At 37.4% G+C, this 23,984-nt stretch overlaps 1 protein-coding gene and 2 long non-coding RNA genes across 5 annotated transcripts in view; 2 read left to right on the forward strand and 1 right to left on the reverse strand.

Moving 5' to 3' along the window:
• The window catches only part of LOC139969974 (uncharacterized), a 92,281-nt gene that overhangs the window by 16,141 nt on the left and 52,156 nt on the right, over positions 1 to 23,984 (reverse strand). The window contains exons 6-7 of one of the 3 annotated variants that reach the window (XM_071975458.1): positions 10,879 to 10,940; positions 793 to 1,105 (exon numbers count right to left, since the gene is read on the reverse strand). The exons of 1 other annotated variant lie outside the window; for it this stretch is intronic. In XM_071975458.1, coding sequence (XP_071831559.1) covers positions 908 to 1,105; positions 10,879 to 10,940 — 260 coding nt within the window. In that variant the 3' untranslated portion in view covers positions 793 to 907. Of the gene's footprint in view, positions 1 to 792; positions 1,106 to 10,878; positions 10,941 to 23,984 lie in introns of those variants that run through there. One more of the 3 variants, XM_071975460.1, reaches the window with a different exon arrangement.
• Positions 6,247 to 9,876, forward strand: LOC139970316 (uncharacterized). Its single transcript, XR_011794111.1, has 2 exons — positions 6,247 to 7,905; positions 9,540 to 9,876. It is a non-coding gene; the product is annotated as an uncharacterized lncRNA (long non-coding RNA).
• On the forward strand, positions 11,402 to 17,016 carry LOC139970140 (uncharacterized). Its single transcript, XR_011794041.1, has 3 exons — positions 11,402 to 12,002; positions 12,816 to 12,880; positions 14,798 to 17,016. It is a non-coding gene; the product is annotated as an uncharacterized lncRNA (long non-coding RNA).

Genomic DNA, 23,984 nt, shown 5'->3' on the forward strand with positions numbered 1-23,984 from the left:
TGATTGGCAGGACTCATATATGTAAGGGATGGGCATTTCCAGTAATTTATATTAGTGGGGTACCCCTGCCAGTAGACCCCCAAAAAGCCCCCCCCCCCTCATTGATCTAGGTCAGCTCATGATTTAACCAGTTGAAAACTACTGGAAAATTATTGACAGGATTCTATATGTAAGGGATGGGCGGACTCTGGCAGTGGTGGCCCACCAATATAAAATACTGGAAATGCCCATCCTTACATATGAAGTGATACCTATCATTTTCCTGTAGGTTTCAACTGGTCAAATCATGAGCTCACCTAGGTCAATGAGGGGATGGGCATATTGGGGGTCTACTAGCAGGGGTACCCCACCAATAAAAATTACTGGCAATGCCCATCCCTTGTATCTGAAGTCCTAACCAACATTTTCCAGTAGGTTTCAAGTGGTTACCTCATGAGCTGACCTAGGTCAGCCGTGAGGGGTCAATTATAGATCACTGGCAGGGGTACCCCACAACCAATAATTACTGGCAATGGCCATTTGTTGCTCTTGGGGCCATACTGTACCTGACACATTGTTCTTACTTTGATGTGGTTACCATGAAAGCTGCTCTAGGTTAGCTATTAGGTGACTTTAAAATTGCTCTCCCAGCCACATCCACCACAGTCGGTTTGCCAGTCGTCAGGTTTCATATACAGGAATGCATTGTGAACATTGTGATGTACCAGGCAATTGGTTACCTTCCCAGCTAACCAAACCCTCTGGACTCCCGCTCTACAGATCAGTGAAAATTTGACCAAACTTATGAAGCTTGCAGGTAAATGATATACTAGACTGGTTTTTTTTTTAAAACAGGTTATGAAAAGTATCTTAAATATCATTAAACAGTTGGGTACAATAGTTAAACTCACTCTTCCATCTTTTTTCTCTATGGTACTTGTTCCTTTGCTTTTTGGACTCTTGGATAAACTCTTTTGTTCTGCGAAGGGTACCAATATATCATCTTAAAACATGTCTTTAAGCCATATATAACACAGTTCTCCTCTTCTGTTGTTGCCTCCACACTGGTGTCGTACATCACAGGAAAGCTCACCCTTGACTTAGATATTTGGCTTTTCAATTCCTGCTGGAAGAAAGAAATAGCAAAGTATTCATCATTTGAAAAAAAAAAAAATAAAGTTGTCACCACAAAGTTATGTGAGATTTGCTTCCACTATAGTCTCAAAAAACAATCCCAAAGTTTGAAGCAGACTGTATAAAGCTGAAAATTTGAACGAGAGTGTCATCACCATTGCAACCAGAATCAAATGCCCAGAATACAGAGATAATAAAACATGGGCTAAATCTTTGTTTGTTTTTATGATCTTTAAAAATATAAAATTTTAGAAACAGAAATGCACTGAGCCAACTTATTTATAGGCCTAATCGTTTTTAGTTGTTATTTTGCTTGCTCATATAACAAGCCTGTTTAGACCTAGGCTAGAGGAGAATCAGTACTTTGTTACACTAAGTTTGTCTTCGGTCGTTTTGATATAGTCTTACTAGTAGTACTAAAGTATATAATGGACCGGCGAAGACTAGAGAATACCCAGAGTTTTAGCAACTGCGTTAAACTGTATCATCTGATCTATTATTTACGCCAATGAGTTTCATTCAATCTAGGATCAAAAAGAGAAAACTAATTAATCTTAACCTTTAAACTTTGCTACTAAACAGATATGCTTGAATTACAAATAAATGTCAAAAAAACATCATAATCTAAGAATCGATGCATATACATATACATAAACAGAATAATTTGAATTCGCGCAAGTGAACCCTGCACTACATTGGACAGAAAAAAAAAACGTGCAATTAGACCAAACTAAACATACTCAATTTTCCGTTACTTCTACATAAAATATCAATGCAAATACAACAACCTACTCTTTTGGCAGTATACTAAAAGCACATGTTATAATAACTTCAGACTATCAAGCTTTCCTGAGAAAAAACGGTTAATACTTCTTACAGTAAGCAAGTCGACCGTGAAGGAATGTCGCAATTGTTTCCTGGGCGTGACCGGAAATTAAATACTAAAAAATGATAAATGAAAAGGTTAAATAGAACTGAAGCGTGCATCCTGACTGCTCGCAACATATAATACCGTTGACTAGCCAACATAATTTGTTCAGCCTACTGTGACTGTACGTTTGAAGGTCTAGCCTTGCTTATTCAATATCACAAAGCCTACCCATTTAGATTCACATGGGAAATTACAGGAAATCTTTACCAAATGAGTGTAGACTTCAAATAAACTATTGAGCCTTATAGTTCCAGCATTTGTTTGGGAATAAATAAGAAGATTATGTGCCACTGTTCAATCTAGCCCAATACACACATAACGCATTGTTAATTGGTGTTTAGGATGCACACTTTAGTGTTGAGAATGCACTGCAGTACCCAGTAGAAGCCTATAGGCTACTCACTGTCATTGCACTTGTGTATTGCGAAACGCCAACGTGACAACGGTAGCGTTACACTAACCATAATACAGTACTAGTGCCAGTGGCCTAACAATTAACTTTAATTTTACCTTCAAATTAAAGGAATAACAGGTAGGCCGATGATGCAGTTAATACCTCCATTCTTCTAAAGACCTTCTTGGGTGATTTACGGTTGAAAGTTGCTTAGAGTGATCGTATGAAACTATGCCAAGCCCAGCAAGCTGCCGTTGCCTCTCGGTTTCCAAATTGAAGTGAATCGAATTGGGTTAAAATACATTAGTCTGTCGACACCGACTAAGCTACGATTATGGCGTAAATCGGGTGTCCGTATCGTTCTTAGTCCATGGGTTAAAATACCTTAGTCCGTCGCCACCGACTAAGCTGCGATTATATTTTCCTTAGTCAGTGTAAACTAACTAAGAAGCAGCGATGAAACGAAGAGTTTTGCTAGTCCGTGTGCATTGACTAACGTTACAGACTAATTTAACGTTAGTCCGTGGCAATATTGACTAGTTTATTTTTTCAGTGCAAACTATCCAGCATTGCACTCTGGAAAACGGTGAGTCTGATATTCACAAGCAATTTAGTTTATCTATGCACTCCACACACAAATACTTGGCTATAAAAACCAGTTTCTGGTATGATTTTAAAACCATACAAAGAACAACAATGTTGAATCGCGCTGCTTCGCATCGGTAACCATCCGTTACACTGCCAGTTCATCCTCATTTCTGATCATAAACTACAAAAAACATTTACCTGATAAATTTGAGGTAATAATTGAGTAAGATTGAACTTAGAAGAAAGAGTCGCAAAAGTGGACTTCTTTACTTTACCTTTTACTGGAAGCAAACGTGGCCGTTAAAGGAATGAGTAGGACTTGACCACATTATGTTACTTCAGTCCACCATGGAAGATTAAGGTAAGTTTTTTAACAAACAAATATCTATGACACTAACTTTGTGGGACGCACATTGTCTTAATCTGGTTAAACGACAAATAATTCACTAATCATGAACAGTCACGTAACTGTGACAACATATCCAGATATCGTAGTTAGTTGCAGGGTATCCAATAATTTTTGCTCAATTTACAACTTATGACGTAATAGGCAGCTTTATTTAATGGAGACCAACTTCTCCTAACACCGGAGAAAACGAAGAAAATGAGCATAACCAGAGAAAACCAGGGAGCCTGCTACAAAGACAAATATGCAAGGGCAGCCACAGTAAAGTACAGGGTCGGCTAAACGGACTGTTGTTAGGACTGATGTATGTTCTATGATGAACGATTGCCCCGAAATTAAATGAACATAAACAAGAACAGTGCAACATGATTGACAACATTCTACGGTTTCATATTTAATGAACATCGAGATGGTGACGTAAAAGCGGGATATGTTCAGTACATTCCTTTAGGTGAAGACATTTTTTGATTAAGATATTTGTTAATGTCATTAATTTTTATTACAATTAAGTTTTGGTTCAGAAGAATAATATCGATGTTCACAAGGATTTATAGCGTATGCTGGAAACGTTAAGCAGCGTCGGTTATGTCAATTATGTTGCTTAAAGTCATACACGCTACTAGTGTTCTACTAAATGTTGAAATGCTATGCTCGGTTGTAAATTATCATACAAATTTTCATGATTAACTTACAGATTTTATGACAAAGATATATTTTAAAGATATGTATTTCTGTTAACATCCAGAGTTTTATAAGTTTGTTTCTACGTTTGGAATAAACGTGATACAAAAGTTTCCGTAAGTTGTTCCTCTATTATTTGGCGCCCTCAAACATCCCCCCAATCCTAGAGACTAACAAAAAGTAATGCAAGAGGCTGGAAGGTCCGGGTGTGGCAATAAACTATCCTTAGCACTTGAAGATAGTTATCAAGATAAAATAAACAATTAGCGGGTGACAAATTTGGAATATTTAAATCAGATTACCAGTTACCGACTATACCGTAATTGGGACAACTCCACTCCAAGTCCCCACCCCGGATCCTGACTCCTTCAAAATCGTCTTATGTATGTACACGCGGGAATTAATACGAATGTTTGTCTTATATTCATATTTAATCAAGTGATTGTATATGTTTTGTAACCATGGTATCCGTACAAGAAAACAACTAAGCGGGTAAGTAGAGCTACACATAATACTACAGAGTTTCTTTCTGTTTTCTAATTTATTCCCATTTTACACGAATACAATTATTATACCCCCCCCCACCCTTTCAACATAAAAGAGTATTATATCGGAACCCTTGAAATGTCAGGTAATTAAAATAGCTCCTCTTCCCTTCATATGACCAAGACCATGGCAAGCATTACCATTCAGAAGAATATACCAGAGTTTATTGGTTTCAAATGAAACCAGATCCATCTTTTCATTATATCTAGGCCTGCTGGACCCACACACTTATGCCAGTCACGTATACACTAATCTGGATAATAATTTAAGCAAGTGATCCTTCAAATCCCCTGAAGCATTCTAAGCAACACAGTTAATTTATTATCGAGATTTAATACAATGGAAGAATACTTTATTGGATATATCTAGGTTCTGTATTTTGTGTTGTGTTTGCTACAATCTGCTGGTAACAAACTTGACCGTTAAAGGAACGATAAGGACTTTGAAAACTAAAAGTTACTTTATTTCACCAAAATCACACCAGGAGAGATGAGAGTAGGCAGAGATATTAAAGGTTTGGAAACCAACAAATAAAACATGACAATAAATTTGTGGGACAAACTATTGTCTGCATCTGATTAAACGATAAATACCTCACTAGCATAAGTAGCAGTCATGTGATTGAAACAACATATTTAGATCTCTTAAATAGTTGCAGGCGTGTCCAGTTATGTGTGAATATTATATGGATTGGTCAACGTTATAACCTATTACGTAGCATGCAGCTGTATTTAATATTATTAAACCCTTTACGCATTGACTTAATTCTCAACATTATTTGAGTTAAACACTAAGACAGTATAGAAATCAACTTAAAATAAGTTTTTAGAGTCAAATTCCATATACATCTGTTCCTATAACTAACTCCAAATTTTCCACATCACCATCCTGTGCATTTGACCAATTCGTAAAAGTACCACAGAAATTGTTAAATTTAATTTGATTAGTAATTACCTGGATCAAGACAAACATTTTATAGTTAATATATCTGTTAGTGTTAAAATGATGTATGGAAGACCCACGTCTCAGACCAACAGAAACAACTAAAGACCTCAACATGACCAGTTTAAACCAGGGAGCTGCTACAGTAAGCTAGATACAGGGTCAGTTTAGTTAAACGGACTGTTACCACTGTTGTTATGCACTGAAAAAATAATCTAGTCAATATTGCCACGGACTAACGTTAAATTAGTCTGTAACGTTAGTCAATGCACACGGACTAGCAAAAATCTTCGTATCATCGCTGCTTCTTAGTTAGTTTACACTGACTAAGGAAAATATAATCGCAGCTTAGTCGGTGGCGACGGACTAAGGTATTTTAACCCATGGACTAAGAACGATACGGACACCCGATTTACGCCATAATCGTAGCTTAGTCGGTGTCGACGGACTAATGTATTTTAACCCAATTCGATTCACTTCAATTTGGAAACCGAGAGGCAACGGCAGCTTGCTGGGCTTGGCATAGTTTCATACGATCACTCTAAGCAACTTTCAACCGTAAATCACCCAAGAAGGTCTTTAGAAGAATGGAGGTATTAACTGCATCATCGGCCTACCTGTTATTCATTTAACTTGAAGGTAAAATTAAAGTTAATTGTTAGGCCACTGGCACTAGTACTGTATTATGGTTAGTGTAACGCTACCGTTGTCACGTTGGCGTTTCGCAATACACAAGTGCAATGACAGTGAGTAGCCTATATGCTTCTACTGGGTACTGCAGTGCATTCTCAACACTAAAGTGTGCATCCTAAACACGAATTAACAATGTGTTATGTGTGTATTGGGCTAGATTGAACAGTGGCACATAATCTTCTTATTTATTCCCAAACAAATGCTGGAACTATATGGCTCAATAGTTTATTTGAAGTCTACACTTATTTGGTAAAGATTTCCTGTAATTTCCCATGTGAATCTAAATGGGTAGGCTTTGTGATATTGAATAAGCAAGGCTAGACCTTCAAACGTACAGTCACAGTAGGCTGAACAAATTATGTTGGCTAGTCAACGGTATTATATGTTGCGAGCAGTCAGGATGCACGCTTCAGTTCTATTTAACCTTTTCATTTATCATTTTTTAGTATTTAATTTCCGGTCACGCCCAGGAAACAATTGCGACATTCCTTAACGGTCGACTTGCTTACTGTAAGAAGTATTAACCGTTTTTTCTCAGGAAAGCTTGATAGTCTGAAGTTATTATAACATGTGCTTTTAGTATACTGCCAAAAGAGTAAGTTGTTGTATTTGTATTGATATTTTATGTAGAAGTAACGGAAAATTTAGTATGTTTAGTTTGGTCTAATTGCACGTTTTTTTTTTCTGTCCAATGTAGTGCAGGGTTCACTTGCGCGAATTCAAATTATTCTGTTTATGTATATGTATATGCATCGATTCTTAGATTATGATGTTTTTTTGACATTTATTTGTAATTCAAGCATATCTGTTTAGTAGCAAAGTTTAAAGGTTAAGATTAATTAGTTTTCTCTTTTTGATACTAGATTGAATGAAACTCATGGCGTAAATAATAGATCAGATGATACAGGTTAACGCAGTTGCTAAAACTCTGGGTATTCTCTAGTCTTCGCCGGTCCATTATATACTGTAGTACTACTAGTAAGACTATATCAAAACGACCGAAGACAAACTTAGTGTAACAAAGTACTGATTCTCCTCTAGCCTAGGTCTAAACAGGCTTGTTATGTGAGCAAGCAAAATAACAACTAAAAACGATTAGGCCTATAAATAAGTTGGCTCAGTGCATTTCTGTTTCTAAAATTTTATATTTTTAAAGATCATAAAAACAAACAAAGATTTAGCCCATGTTTTATTATCTCTGTATTCTGGGCATTTGATTCTGGTTGCAATGGTGATGACACTCTCGTTCAAATTTTCAGCTTTATACAGTCTGCTTCAAACTTTGGGATTGTTTTTTGAGACTATAGTGGAAGCAAATCTCACATAACTTTGTGGTGACAACTTTATTTATTTTTTTTTTTTAAATGATGAATACTTTGCTGTTTCTTTCTTCCAGCAGGAATTGAAAAGCCAAATATCTAAGTCAAGGGTGAGCTTTCCTGTGATGTACGACACCAGTGTGGAGGCAACAACAGAAGAGGAGAACTGTGTTATATATGGCTTAAAGACATGTTTTAAGATGATATATTGGTACCCTTCGCAGAACAAAAGAGTTTATCCAAGAGTCCAAAAAGCAAAGGAACAAGTACCATAGAGAAAAAAGATGGAAGAGTGAGTTTAACTATTGTACCCAACTGTTTAATGATATTTAAGATACTTTTCATAACCTGTTTTAAAAAAAAACCAGTCTAGTATATCATTTACGTGCAAGCTTCATAAGTTTGGTCAAATTTTCACTGATCTGTAGAGCGGGAGTCCAGAGGGTTTGGTTAGCTGGGAAGGTAACCAATTGCCTGGTACATCACAATGTTCACAATGCATTCCTGTATATGAAACCTGATGACTGGCAAACCGACTGTGGTGGATGTGGCTGGGAGAGCAATTTTAAAGTCACCTAATAGCTAACCTAGAGCAGCTTTCATGGTAACCACATCAAAGTAAGAACAATGTGTCAGGTATGGCCCCAAGAGCAACAAATGGCCATTGCCAGTAATTATTGGTGGTGGGGTACCCCTGCCAGTGATCTATAATTGACCCCTCACGGCTGACCTAGGTCAGCTCATGAGGTAACCACTTGAAACCTACTGGAAAATGTTGGTTAGGACTTCAGATACAAGGGATGGGCATTGCCAGTAATTTTTATTGGTGGGGTACCCCTGCTAGTAGACCCCCAATATGCCCATCCCCTCATTGACCTAGGTGAGCTCATGATTTGACCAGTTGAAACCTACAGGAAAATGATAGGTATCACTTCATATGTAAGGATGGGCATTTCCAGTATTTTATATTGGTGGGCCACCACTGCCAGAGTCCGCCCATCCCTTACATATAGAATCCTGTCAATAATTTTCCAGTAGTTTTCAACTGGTTAAATCATGAGCTGACCTAGATCAATGAGGGGGGGGGGGGGCTTTTTGGGGGTCTACTGGCAGGGGTACCCCACTAATATAAATTACTGGAAATGCCCATCCCTTACATATATATAGAATCCTGCCAATCATTTTACAGTAGTTTTCAACTGGTTACCTCATGAGCTAATCTAGGTCAATGGGGGATGGGCATTTTGGGGGTCTACTGGCAGGGGTACCCCACCAATAAAAATTACTGGCAATGCCCATCAGTTGTATCTGAAGCCCTAACCAACATTTTCCAGTAGGTTTCAAGTGGTTACCTCATGAGCTGACCTAGGTCAGCCTTGAGAAGTCAATTATAGATCACTGACAGGGGTACCGCACCACCAACAATTACTGGCAATGGCCATTTGTTGCTCTTGGGGCCATACCTGACATATTGTACTTACTTTGATGTGTTACCATGAAAACTGATCTAGGTTAGCTATCAGGTGACTTTAAAATTGCTCTCCCAGCCACACCCACCACAGTCGGTTTGCCAGTCGTCTGGTTTCATATACAGGAATGCACTGTGAACATTGTGATGTACAAGGCAATTGGTTACCTTCCCAGCTAACCAAACCCTCTGGGATCCCGGTCTATTGGGATCATTATTAACATGATTAACATAATTATTAAGCTTTGAGAAATAACTTGGTGTTATGCTGTGCAAAGCTAATAATAATTTGGTAAAAGCTGCTATTCCTGGCTTATAATTTGAGGGACCTAGATTTAAATGTATACCTCCCAATATGTTATAAAATTTTAATGTAAATGTATGTTTATGATAATGTGAGTTATCATGTGCTATATCTGTATCTGTGCTTACATGTATATCATATTTTCTGTTCACAGGTCAATAATGGTGCAGATTTTGGCTTCCTGAAGACAAGTGGGAGGCCATTTGTAGTTAAGAGAAACACTCTTTGTTCGTGAAGACTTAACTGGTGTCGATTTGGGGTACCACTTTAAAACGAAAGTCATGAGGAACCCTTGCCCAAGATTAAACTTTGCATTATTGTGCAGTGCTATACTTTTGCGATTCATGTTTGATCTATTAACTTGTCTTAACTTTGTTGGAAAAAAAAATCAGATTTTCAGATTTTATTTACAGTGATTTCTTCTCTATCTGTCGAAAGTCAGCCTTTTGTAGACATCAGAAGTTTTATCAGAAATAAATACTGCCAACGTACACATTATTTGTGTTTCTTCTGCTCTCTTTTCTTTCAGTGATACTAGTCAGTGAAACTAGTCGGGTTTAATTCTTTCAGTGAATCTAGTCAGTGCAACTAGTCAGTCGATACCGACTAAGAAAGGTTAGTCGGGAGAGGCACCATCCTGACTAATGTAAAACCTGCTATAAACTAGTCGGTGGCTCATATAAATTAGTCGGTAAAGACCGACTAATGTCACCAACTAATGTAACTGACTAATATACATTTACCGACTGAGAAATTGTTGATCGACTAAGCTGACGGACTAAGATGACCGACTAAGAAATCCAACTGACTAAGGAATAAATTAGTCGGTATAGCAACTGACTAAGGCTATGTTAGTCGGGAGAGGCACCAGATGGACTAACGTTTTGTTAGTCGGTGAACCAATTTAAGTTTTCAGTGTGTGTTATGATGAACAATTACACATAAATTACAAGAACATACCTGTTCAATATGATTTATAACATTCTACGGTTTCATCTCAGAATTAACGTGAAGTTTATTGGATGCAAACTCACAACCTCGAATATTAATAAAACAACATGTGTCAAAAACGATTATACAATATTGGCAAACCTATCCAAACGTCAATCTTTAAGCTATAACTATGTTGCAATATCAAACTGAAGTGGAAATTGTACGGGTGTGTCAATATAGAACTAAGCGTTGTGAGCGCTGAATGAGATTCATTTAGACAATGTTCGCACGCGAGATTCCATTCGCTCTCTCCACAACAACACCCCCCCCCCTCCTCCCCCATTGGAAGTAGGAGCGGGAAGGTATTTGAAAGTTCTTTCTTTACGTCAGAACTTCTATTATTACCAGCAACACGTAAACTTCACAGATAATGTATCAATATATTGATTTATTTACACTTATTGGGAACTAAAAACAGTGCTAGGGCAGCATAATACAAACAAGCTGACCAGACTTGCATTATGAGCATTAGCTGAATGAAAGGTGATCAAACTCTTTACCTGCCATTGACCGGTTTGTAGATTCAGACGACGATACTTGTCATAGCCGATATAATTCCAAACTGATGAAAAACATAACAGAGAGATATGTAAATGATAAGTGCATACTTAATCTTTGTTGGTCTGGAATGAAATCATAAATATTATAATCACGAGATTTATGTTGGCTCTCGATGATAATTTCATATTAGCTGAGTAATCAATCTAGTTGATTCCTTTAGTTTGATCTTATTAGTTTGCTATCATGATCATATCAGTAATATAGCTGATCAGTTTACAATCCTTATATCTCAGTAAGATTACCGATCAGTTTACTATCATGATCATCTCGATTTTACACCTGATCAGTTTACAACTATTATGCAATTAGTTATATAACCAATCAGGTTAGAATTGTTATCATCTCATTAACATATCTGATCAATTAAACAATTACCCTAAATGAAAGCATATGCTCCAATTCAAGCAGTAACGAATCTTGGACTAAATTAAGAAACCAAATCATGATAGTCGAGTATTCGATGTAGACCGTGGGCCGAAGTCCAAAATCGTTTTAGTTCGTTGCAACAGAGAGAGGACTACCAACAAATACCATTACATTTATGAAAATAATATGAAATCACCATTATCGATTGTTCCCAGTTGTCTAACGTGCACATTTTTGCAGTTGTTATTAATAACCGTTACCATTTTAATCAAATTTGGAGAGAGTTTATAAGGCGAAAATACAGCGTATGATGTCACGAGTAACCAATCACAATCGCGTCTACAGGATTGCGCAATACTTTTTAACATCTGGCAACATTTGAACATGGCGTCAACTAGTGATAAGGCGGCCTGCCGAACGAAAATGAAATTATAATGCATTATCCATGTTTCAAAGACAGCCTCAGGGAAAGTGACTGCATTTACCAATATCTCCTAAGCCAAAGTAACCAGATGTGCTAAGGAATGGAAGGCTTTAGGTGGAGAATTAGGGGATTTTGCCAATACTATTTTGTCTGACAATGCAGAACTCAACTTGGCGTTGGACACAACGTGCGGGTATCATCGGCAATGTTATATGAAGTTTACCGACGTATCCAAAATCTCCAGGGCTATATCTAACCTTACACAATCAGTTGGTGAGTTGTATTAAAGTATTCTTGAAATATTACATTGACTATTCGACTGGAAACTGTGTCATTCGAGCCCGTATAGTTACAGTAACCACAGTCGTTTTCAACTAGCGTAGGCCTACGCGGTAAAATCATGTAGACAGCTCTAGCTAAGTTCTAACGTTGACTAAACCAGTGTTATTCAATAGCCCAGGCTATGCTGAAACAAAAAGGTTGGCTGAAGGAACGTTCTGTGTACAATTTGTCACAGGAACAAAGTGGGTTGTTGGTGCTGGTAAAACTTTGCAATGAATTCAAAGTTTTTTTCCTTGGTATGGTCTTTCAAATATGCTGTATTTCTTGTTGAAGATGCCTTGTTTATATATTTTATGAACTAATGTGAGTTAAACCAACTGAACAGTTACAACCTGTCTCTTGGATACAGGCCTTGAAGTAAAAAAATACAAAGTGGCTATTCTTACGACTAGTCGTAATTATAATTTCCGACTACGCATGCGCAGTTGCTATTTTCATGACCAGGAGTACTATTTTTACGACGAGGAGTACCAATAATTTCCGGTTAGGGTTAGGGTAAGGGTTAGGATTGAGGTTTAGGGCTATGTTTAGGGTTACCCCTACTACATGCGCAGTTGCTTTATTTACTTTACTGCGCTTGAATTTGCCTTTGTTGTAAGAATAGTTTATAAATAATTGTTACGACTAGTTGTAAGAATAGCCACGGCCTAAAAAATAATCACAAAATAAATATATGAACGTCATCCTAGTCTCATTTCAACAAAACTGTTGTTGAAATCTCTTTCTTTATTTTCTGTCTTGCAGAGGATTTACCACCTAAAACTGATACTGCACAGATTTTGGAGACTTCTCACACAATGATCAATCAGGTAAGATTTCCATCTGTTGCCTTCAAATAGAGTGCAATTTTGTGTGTGTTTTGGAATATAGGCCTAATACAAATACTTATGATACTGTTATGATGCAAAACGTTGCTCTTTTGCTTGTAGTCCCTTTCCATGTGTGAACATATCATTGAAAAAAAAATGACAACATGGTTCGGTAAGTGAACAGACATGCATACTATTTTCCTACTTAAATGTATTTCAATGGAAATTCAGGTCCATGTTTTGTTTAAAAGTAAATAAGTGAGGGAGGAGTCCTGAGGGAGGAAATAATTGAATTGTAAAGTAAAAAATTAATGTAGAATAATCAATTTTGCAAAACTCATGGTATGCAGCATAAGTTAATAAGCATATTTTAATTGAGCTTTATCAGTCACTGCTTTTATTAATGTGGAAATTTATTGTAATGTTGCATACCTCTTTTTAAACTATCCATCAGCTATGCAACATTGAAGTAATCGAAAGCAACTTTTAATTACTTGAGGCAGGGGCGGGATTTGAGTTGTGAAAGTGGGGGGGGGGCGCAAACCTGCCAGCAAGACTATCTAAGCGGAGCGCCACCATCGGTTGGCGCGAAGCGTACAAGAAATTTTTTTGCTTTATAAACCCTCCAGATGGCCGGAAACGGCACTTCCCGAGTGCTCTAAGCTGCATGTACCCATCCTTGAAATATGGGTCTCATGTCCGCAATTTGTATCTAGATAGTTAATTATTGTTTAAAAATTTGAAGAGGATTGATAGTAGAAAATATGGTCAGATGGTCATGTACAACTTTTGTTATACGTCACTATCTAAGCGGAGCGCCATCATCGGTTGGCAAGGAGCGTCGAAATTTTCGATGAAAGGTACCCTTATTAGATCGGTAAAATTAACACCCATAGAGGCTTTAAATTGCATCTAAACAGTTAATGAACGTGTTTAAATTAAGGGAGGACAGATAGAAGAACTTATATGGTGATGTACAACTGAAGCTTATACGTCACTATTTAGGCGGTGCACCACCATCAGTTGGCGCGGCGCATCGAAATTTAAGCAAAAAGGAAATCCTAGATCATAAAAAATGACACCATAAATCGCATCTAGACAGTTCTTTCCCCCTAAAATTATTAGTATATTGTGCATTTGGACCGATCAAGAATATGTTCAGCACCCACTTCGAAATTCTCCCCGCGGTCCCCACTTCTTGGAGCACTTGGCAAATATTGGGGCTGAACATACCTTTACCCCCCCCCCCCCATGGGGGATAAGCCCCTCAAGTCCACCGGTTCCGTCGCCACTGAAGTCGAGGAGGGGTGATTTCGAGCAGTAAAGAAATTACATCGGTATTGCCATTGCATATTGTTGAATTACACGGGGGGGGGGGGGTGTCATGTGTCAGGTTATTGAATTTAATTATTGATATACCCAATATGCAAATCTGGCTTTCGTAAATCGTTTCTCTGGATTTAGTTATTCAACGCATTCAGTAGAGCAGCAACGTTGAAAATCAATTCTTGAAGCTAGCACTTTAGCACATGCCGCGGATTCATCACATGCAGAATTGAATCGCTAGTGTGTTAGCTCCAGGATTCGTAACCTGTGCTGCGAACCATGTGCTAGCTCCAGCTCCAGTTATTCTGCATGCTACATGTTACGATCTTAAACACAAATTCGACTTAGATTCGAAACAAATAGGCCTATTTGATAGAGCTGTTGTGGGGGAATAATTTCGATTAGGGTTGTGCACATTTGTCTGCAAAAACGACAAAAAAGTTAACTAAGATTTGGAAAAAAAGTGGGGGGCAAATGCCCCCTCTTGCCCCCCCCCCCCCGTAATCCCGCCCATGACTTGAGGTGAAGTAAAGAAGCCCTTTTGTGTATCACAAATAGATAAAAATAAATCTTCATCTGCTCTGTCAACAGAATCAATGGATCAAGGACCTGCCCCAGAGCTGCTGAGACAGTCAGTCCACACACTACACAGTGGCCACATTCTGTCTCCAGTAGTTACAGTATATTATTCAAGACCTTCAAATATGCAATTCTGCATGAGAGACGACATGATGGAAAGTTGCCATGTCTAAATTCCTGCAAATTTTCATGAAAATGTACAATGTACTTCATAGGTCCTGTATCAGTTGATTCACAATTTCTATACGTAAAATCTATTCATTGTTATTTAAACATGTTCGTATTCATAATTTGTGAGGTCGGAAGCAATCTCGTTCTGTCCTGCATGGCAAGAATCCCTAGATGTGGAATTCTTCACATTACAGTACCGCACAATGGTTAGTTTAAATTGTTTTGTGTATGAGATGTCTCTCACTCGACATTATTCGAGAGAGGGTGCACAGCCTTGTGCAGATAGGCCGACCATGCATGTTGTTAAGACACAATTTATGTTTGCCACACCATATCAGAGTGCTTAACTGAGCCAAAATTTTTAAAGAGTCCAAAGAGGTACGTTAATTTATGTTATGGTTTAGATGTAAGTTTACCCCGGACCTAAAGGCTTCTTCCTGTCCAATTGTAATATGTATATACATCAATTACAGAGATAGTAAATATTATTTTCTTAAGAACTTAGCGACAGTTTTGATGGGACTATATCACTGAATGGACTAGCCTTACTACCATAGATGATATATTCACTTGTTATTGTATATGTCTTCGATCGAATGTGCATATTGTAGTTGTTTGTATAATTATTATTTGTATTTGTAGTTTTCACGTAGGTAAACAAAGAAAACCAGATGAATAAATAAAGAGCAACCTTCCGTAGAAGACTCGGCCCTAATTTTTGACGGCTACAGTTACAGGTCCTGTTCTATGAAAATATATACATACTGTAGCTACTAGATAAAGTAAATATTTTCAATTGTTACTTCAGTTTAACAATATTTGTAAATTTAAGGAATTTATGCACTGGTGATGGTGTGTGCCTGTGATGTCTTGGATTGTACACATAATATTTGAAGTACATTTTCAAACTTGCATGTAGGCACACCAACTACATCTCTTTTGGTCAAAAGTGTCGTGAGCTTTGAAAATCTTGTTTTCCAAGGAATCTCCAACTCAGTTGACTCTCAGAATGGTTATATAAATGTAATTATCATTGTACCACATAATGTCCTCACTCAGTGCATGTTGAATGTCTTGTTCAAAAAGTGTAACAATAACTAGAATACTGTCACTGTTCATATATGCTGTTGACCAAATATGCTAAATGCTTCTTTTTAGTTACACTTCTTTATTCATAATGTTTTGGCCCTTTACAAAGTAACTGTAAAAAGAAATACTTCAAAAAAAATTATGAAGAAAGATCTTTTGCAATAATAATATAACTCAGAACTGAAACTAATACACCTTTCTCGCCTTCTTTACATAACACTTTATGGTTACATTGGAGCCTCACTCCCATATGCTTCCCTCATTTATAAACTAGATTTATACATATCCCCTCCTTACACCACCTCACCCTTCCCCACACCTTCCCAATCCCTTAACTTTGCCTCAATATTTTCAATTCAAGAAAGGCTTCAATCTCTGAAATTTTGGAGAGGGGTAGGCTTTTAAGCACCATTTAATATATCCATGTCCAGCTACCAAACATAGGTATGGGAATTGCAGTGCATAGGATTGGGCTAGGGAGAATGATGTTTGGCACATGATCAGAAGTTATGACAGATTTTCCATGTAATTACAATGAAAAGCATCGCGAAGTAATTTTAATTATAATTTTTCGCATAGCAGTATGCAATGCTCTGATATACTGAAATGGACAGCGCCCTCTATTTCTGTTTTTAGTGCTTTATGACCTTTTAGTAAACCCCCCTCCCCCCACTAAACAAATTATCATTCCACATATGTTAAAAATAGCCGGCGGAACCTCTACATGAAGGTAGATTCCCCTTCTGATCAATTTTATGGTATTTGTGGTCTATTCTATTTTGTGCAGGATATGTATGGGGAAATTGCCGCCATTTTGGCCTAAAAAACATTAATGTGCAACATTGACGCCTGGGAACAACTGATTTTGGAAAATAATACATATTGCTAATAAAATAAAATGGGTTTCATGTAGACCCCGTGACTTTGCAACGAAAGTTAATTTTTAGATCACTTTTCCTACTTCGGCCCACAGCCTAATGTATTCGATAAGGGATTTGTTAAATAACACATTTAAGGTTAATATATGTAAGTAAAAGAATAAACAAAACATTTTCATAACAACGCAACCAGTCTCCATGTAAGAGGACTGCTGGATATAAGAGCATTCCAGTTCAGTAAAGGAATGTTATTTTGGTTTTACACTCAGGGTTCCTTTGTTTAATGTTCTTCAAACTGTACTAAAAATAAATCGTTGGTGTAGGAACACGGTGCAGGTAACATATGATGCCTCGCTTTGCAAAGTGGATAGGAATCAGGAGTGTGGGGGGGGGGGCGGGCAGGAATACGTTATAAGAGTGTCAGAAAATGAAGTCCAAATATCGACGGTTTAGAATATTCTAAATAATGCACAAAGTGACTTTGACTTCGACTACATCGTCTCCGAATCTCTCTCTAAGCTGTTATCACGGGATAATTTAGTAGCTATTATACACACATCTGTCGAAAATAGTCAAACATTTAATTGATGGGGCAAACGTGTTGTTTACACTAACTACTTTTGAGATTGATCAATGATGACATTATCAGCAGTGACGTCACTCCACCATTACAATGGGAATCTCGATGTGTCCTTTAAACACAGAACAAATAAAGAGTGTACACTGTGTACGAGTCTGAGAAATAATGTTGAGGGATGTAGATAGGGAGCTTTGTATGTATTTACATTACTATTAATTAATTTAAATACTGAATTTAGGTAGAATCTTATTATAGATGTGGTATTGTACAGAGAAATGAAACATTTGATTGCTCGTGATGTTTGTAAAGCTACCCGATTTCAAGATATTCAGCTTTATATAACAACGCATTAGTGATGTCATCAAATACCATGAAAACTAATAATTTAAATATTGATGATAGAAAAAGACTAAATGTATTTGTAATTACTTAATTGAGTTAAATTACGGAGCTACAAGACTGGACAAATCATCTGTAACTAACTGCACGTCCATAGTTTCACTGTTATGATTCACTTACATTACTTGTGACGTAATGACAAATGCTCGTTTCCATTAAACTCAAGAAACACGTAAATATTTTGAATAACCATGATAATTCCTTATTCATCAGAGACTACCATAGCCTACAGCATAGTTACAGCCATGATAATTTACTTGATCCATTCAAAGGATGAAAAATTTCTCTTGAGCATTAGTTTTATTTAATGAGTAATGAGTCTAGGTCTGAGTCGGGTACCCGAATACCCGGGTACACGACCTAACATTCGTGTACCCGAATCAAAAACACACAAAACGGGTACCCGTTTTCTGAGAGGGGTGCGCGTAAGTGCTACGCGATTGCTTTCATGATTTCATGTTTTGATTAATCAAGACACGCGAATACGGAAGATTAATTTAATGAAAAAACTTTCTTGTAAATGTAGCTGGCTGTTTTAATTGCTTACTATTTCTAGCTTTAGCCATTCGTAATGGTTCTTTTTCCTGTGTGGATAAAATCACTCAACACAGAAAACGAAAACATTATACCGGTAAACACTACTCAAAAGGGAAATCTTTAACCCATCGCAACAGCAGCTGTGTACGTACAATACTATAATACCTCTTCAAAACATAGCACATACCTTCCAAACAATTGCCGATTTCCAGGTAATTAAAAGTTGTTAACAAGGCTAAGCTTTGTATGTGTGTGTGTAAGAAACCGATGTGATTTTTCCCATTGAATTAATGTGGTATATAGGCTAGCATGTGGTCCAAGATAGCAGAACTTTATTTTAATAACCAAGGAGATTTATTTAAACTATTGATTTTCTTTAAGCTATATTTTGCAATTTCCCAAGATCAGGCCCCGAAAAATCCCAAGGACACTGTACTGTATGTATATCTAGCAATATATAGCGATATCTAGCAATATCTAGCGATATTTATAGGGATGAAATTCGCAAGATCTTCCATAAACCGAAGGCAGATAGAGAATCGAAGCCTTCAGTGTGTAATGAACTTGAAACTGTGCGTCTTTCGAAATGAAAAGAATGTGGGGCATCGCACAATAAACATATAAAAGTTATTTATTTCAGTCTCATTTAAATTATTCAAAATTTTAAAGCACACAGCAGATATCACATCATATCAGTGAGCATGAACAGAAAATGGCGTTCCAGGATAAACAGCCTCCAATTGTTTATGTTTGTAGTCATATGAGCCTAATTTCACTTTTTTTTTTTTTTTTGGGGGGGGGGCTGTTACGACTTGCCCGAAAAATATAACCACATTTTTTTGCGTTCAACATGTTAATTTACATATCATATAGGCATGCATCGGTTATTACATCGCATGCCAATTACATGCAATCATTTGCCGTGTTATTACCGAAATGGCGAATTTGTCGGGCAAGCTAAGAACTTTATTTTAATAACCAAGGTGATTTATTTAAACTATTGATTTTCTTTTAGCTACATTATTGCAATTTATTTTTCTTTCAGTAGGTGCCCGAAAAATTCTCAGCATATTGCCCGAATTTCCACAAAAATATTTGCAGCGCCCCCCCCCCCCCCGAAGTTTTATAGTAGCCGTGATTAGAGGTTTTAATATTTGTAGACCAATTAATTTAATTACATAAATTAACTGTCTGAATTTTCAAAATTCCCTGACCAACATTCTTCATCATACTTTCCCCTACTCGTGCAATTTGACCGGTCTGTTACTTAGGGGTTGAAGAAGGTTCTTCTATATTGGTTGTCCATAGATGAAATGTTGTGCAACATTATGGGTATATTTTGAAGTGAATTTATTCACGAGAAATATTTTCAAATCCTGAATAAATAATGGGCGTAAACCTTGACAAGTGGGGCTGACGGGTATTGTGGGCCGCGACGTAGAATCACCTACATTATTAAAGATCCACAGGAGATGCGGTGATGTCGAACATGATGTGTGATTGGTGACAATCTTCAAATAGGTTATGGATGAAAACAAAAACTATTGGGAAATACCTGGTTCTCAGACAAAGGTGTACATCTGGTTGGTCATTTTCAAGCCCGTGAAATACCATTTCCGGTGATCTGGGGGGGGGGGTATCAAAACCAGAAATGTTCTTGTACGCTGCGCTCCAACCGAAAGTGGCGCTCCGCTTGCCATGGATAGTAAGTCGCGCCCCCGTGTTAGAAAATCCTGGATACGCGCCTGATTATAACATCTACAATTTTTTTAGACGTCTGTAGACAAGATGGTGAACCATACAGTTGAAAACATTCAATAAAAAATAATAATGATCTTTTCTTGTATTTACGCGTTGACCGCAGGGACGTCGCTAAAGAGAAGGGGTGGGGATGTCTCACCACCCAAGCTTAGTAAAAATGACGATAGTTGGAAATTTGGAGTACGACTGTCGGAATTTCCGACTGTCGCACTCTAATTCACCTAGGCCTATTCATATATTCCTGTGATTGTGAATGACCTAAAATTTGAAAAAGTTAGGTCAAAATTGACCTTTAATCAGTCATATTTACCACGTCTTCCTTGCCACTTTGAGAAATTGTATCTCGCGATCCTTATACTCCACCATACAAATCTTCGTATGAATTTGAATATATTAAAATTAATGCCCAAAGAACTACCGTACAACGTTCGCCAGCTTCAATTCGGTTTATTTATGTACTAATTTTGTTATTGGGTGGGTTGACCCTGTTCGCTAGCTTCAAGTAAGTTGAGTATATATCAGAGACGTAACCAGTGGGAGCAGCGGGAGCAACTGCTCCCCCCTTCAGTGTCGAAAAAAAGATAAATACTGTTTGTTTTTTGGCATGGTATTTTGTCATTGCTCTTTTGATCTTGAATACTCGTCAGCTCCGTTAACTCAATTATAATCGTAGTAACATTTAGGCCTACTGCTTCAGCTACTTAGTTTGGCAGATGCAATTTGTTAAATTTAGCCAGTAGCCTATTACCTATTACCAGCCTACAATTGGCCACTGCGTAATAAAATACATAAAGCATAAATAACCGCACTCGGTGGAGAGTCACGAACCGTATATGCACAACGACGACGACAACGCATCCTTTCTATGATTCGTCATCGGTTGTTGCACGAAAAGCATGTTATGAAGTTAAGCTAGCAATCGTACGTTATACGCACTTCCTATAAATAATTATTACACTGCTAAATACGAGAGTTTATATTGTGTTTCAGTTAAGTTCGGCAATTGTATTAAAGCCCAGACATTGGACAATAAAAAAGAATCATCCTACTGGAAAAAATGTAAATTAGCACTATGTCTTTCTGAAGGAATATTTCAAAACGGGAACAAAATCTGCTGATAATATGATATCATATGATTATGATGAAACTGGCAAAACATTGCTCCAGATCCCATCTAAAGACCTTCAATTGTTCAAAACAGGACGCCCCCTCCCCTTAGACCCCTCTCCCATATCAATCGCAAAATATGCTACCCCTTGCAAATTCCTGGCTACGTCGCTGGTATATATATATATATATATATAATATATATTGTATACAATTACAACACCCAATGCTAGTCAGTACTAGTTGTAACCGTTACAGTACGTAACTTGGTACGTCTCACCAAACTCTTGAATCGTTGCCAAAATTGGTTCGCATTGTATATTTCAGACAATTACATCTTATACGGTTGTAGAAGATAGGTGCAAGACTATTTTGGCCAAATTTAGACTGGAATATATTTTATAGAAATAGTTCAGTTGTTATTTTTGTTCGCGGAAGAGTAGACAGTTATCTTCCTCAGTACTAATGACCTAAACAAAGGTATGAGGTTTACATCAAATAACTAAAGTTTGAGCAGTGAAAAGAGTGTTCGGGGATTTGCCTAATATTCAACTTGATGATTTCCTTCATATTTTGTTGTACAAGTGATATTCAAAGTATCGGCTTTTCCAACTTCCATTGGGCCCTAGGCTTGGTTTAACTAGTTACAACTGATTATCTCAATTGCACAGTGGCCGAAAAACCCATGATGTTGAGAAAAATCTCGATTAATTTGTTATATGTAACATGTGGGCGATACTTAGTATGTTCCTTAACTGCATCCTCCCCGCCCCAGGGATATTTCCCGGCTAACGTTTCGCATTGGCAGAGTCAGACTGACTAAAATTGAATACTAGCGCCCTTTAAAGCTATTTTATATGCATATGGCTGCCACAAAAACACTACTAGTTTTAGTCACGGTTGTACTTGTTTATCTGCAAACTTTGTTTATTCATCTTAGAGAAGAGTCAACTATCAGGTTATTACTAGTTAGTAAGGGTTGGCGTATATCGCCACCGAATAGGTGCATATCGAATTGATATAAAGGACTATATGAGAACTGCAACCACTGAAAACTGTATGTTTTGACAGTATGTTTTTATACTTATTTTAAGAACTCCTATCATCTTGGTCCTTGACGAAGATGATAGGCAGATTGTTCATGTGAGTGATAAATAGCCCCGCTGCCCAACCCCCCCCCCCCCTTAAAAAAATAAATAATAATATTAAGCGCGCTAGGAAAAACCCCGGTGTTTTTGGTAATCGTTGTCGAATATAATTTGTTGAAGAAAAAAAGTTTTTCCCTTTGTTACATTAACATAGCTTTTGTAGTTTGTGTAGCCTATGTAGCCTTCAAGCAGATAACTTATACTCAGTTGCTTACTTGCTCAACCAGAGTGATTAATAAGTTTGTGAAGTGAGTGCCAGTGGTACAAATGTATCGAAAAAAAGTTCGGAACAGTGCAGTCGCGAAAGATGGGGTGTCTGAACTGACACTTACCGTATCGTTGACGAATAGCGCGGGGTGGGTGGGGGGGGGGGGTTAAAAGGCAGCAGTCGGAATTTTCTGGCTTCAAAACCCATCCAGTGGAATTTCAGCCACTACCCCCCCCCCCCCCCAATCATCAGGCCTTAGCTACGTCCCTGGTTGACCGATGAATAAAACTACTTGAATTGTATCAGAATCCATCTCTTCACTACTACTTGCAAGATTAGTGGTTACTCTATTATTTAATTTTTCTTTCTGACAGTTTAGCATCTCAGCGAAAATTAAAAAAAATATTAAGTTAAAACTTTGACAGATAACACGCGTTAAATTGAATACAGAATACATCGTTACCTCATTAAGTATATAATACCGATGTAAAGCTGTACCGAATCGATACAAAATATGTATACTGATGGCTACAAAATTAAACTAGTACTCTCATTAATCCTGTTTTATGCACTTTTCGCTCTGTATGCAGATTTACAGACCAAAAATGTAAATTTGATATTTTCTTTGATAGTTTATTAATGTTGTTAAAGGGTGTGATGCGAAGTCCCCGGAAGCTGCATATTTAGGGTTGTCAGGAAGAAGCTCAACTATAGAACGTTTCTGAGAGCTCAAGCGGGGTTGAGGGGCTTTCTCTGAAATATATATCAAGCCCTGGTTGGCTCCACGAGGGGAAGCCCCCTGAAGTTTTTGCATTGGTGATATCCCTTGTTCTCTCGTAGCGAGTTTAAAGCACTAAAACACAAACAAATGTAATAAATAAATTATAGTTATCTATAACGTATTCCAAGTACGTTGGTGGGGATCCGCTGGACTTAAGCTGCACCCTTTGAAGATATTTTTCGTTCTCTTGAAGACATTTTGAAACACAGAAATCTATCTAAGAGAAGAACTCAATTTTCAGCGGATAGTATCGTTAAAGGGGGAGGGGGGGGGGGGGGTTCAGGGGCGAAGCCTCTGGAAGCTGCATCATTTATTATCCAAATATTATCCGTGAGGAAATGTAGACGTAAGGGAGTACTTTACTTTCGTAAGTGTATTAATAAAATAAAATAAAAATATGGTTTAAATTCACATATAGTTCTAAATGCTTTCCCTCATATCATTACCGATATTTTATTTCTACTATAATTTTTTCAAGGCAAATCATGCATGGATGTTAATGTTCGCCAATACATGTAAATTGTACTCTTTTCAAGCGTC

Source organism: Apostichopus japonicus, chromosome 7 (assembly GCF_037975245.1).
Source record: "Apostichopus japonicus isolate 1M-3 chromosome 7, ASM3797524v1, whole genome shotgun sequence".
NCBI lineage: Eukaryota > Metazoa > Echinodermata > Holothuroidea > Aspidochirotida > Stichopodidae > Apostichopus > Apostichopus japonicus.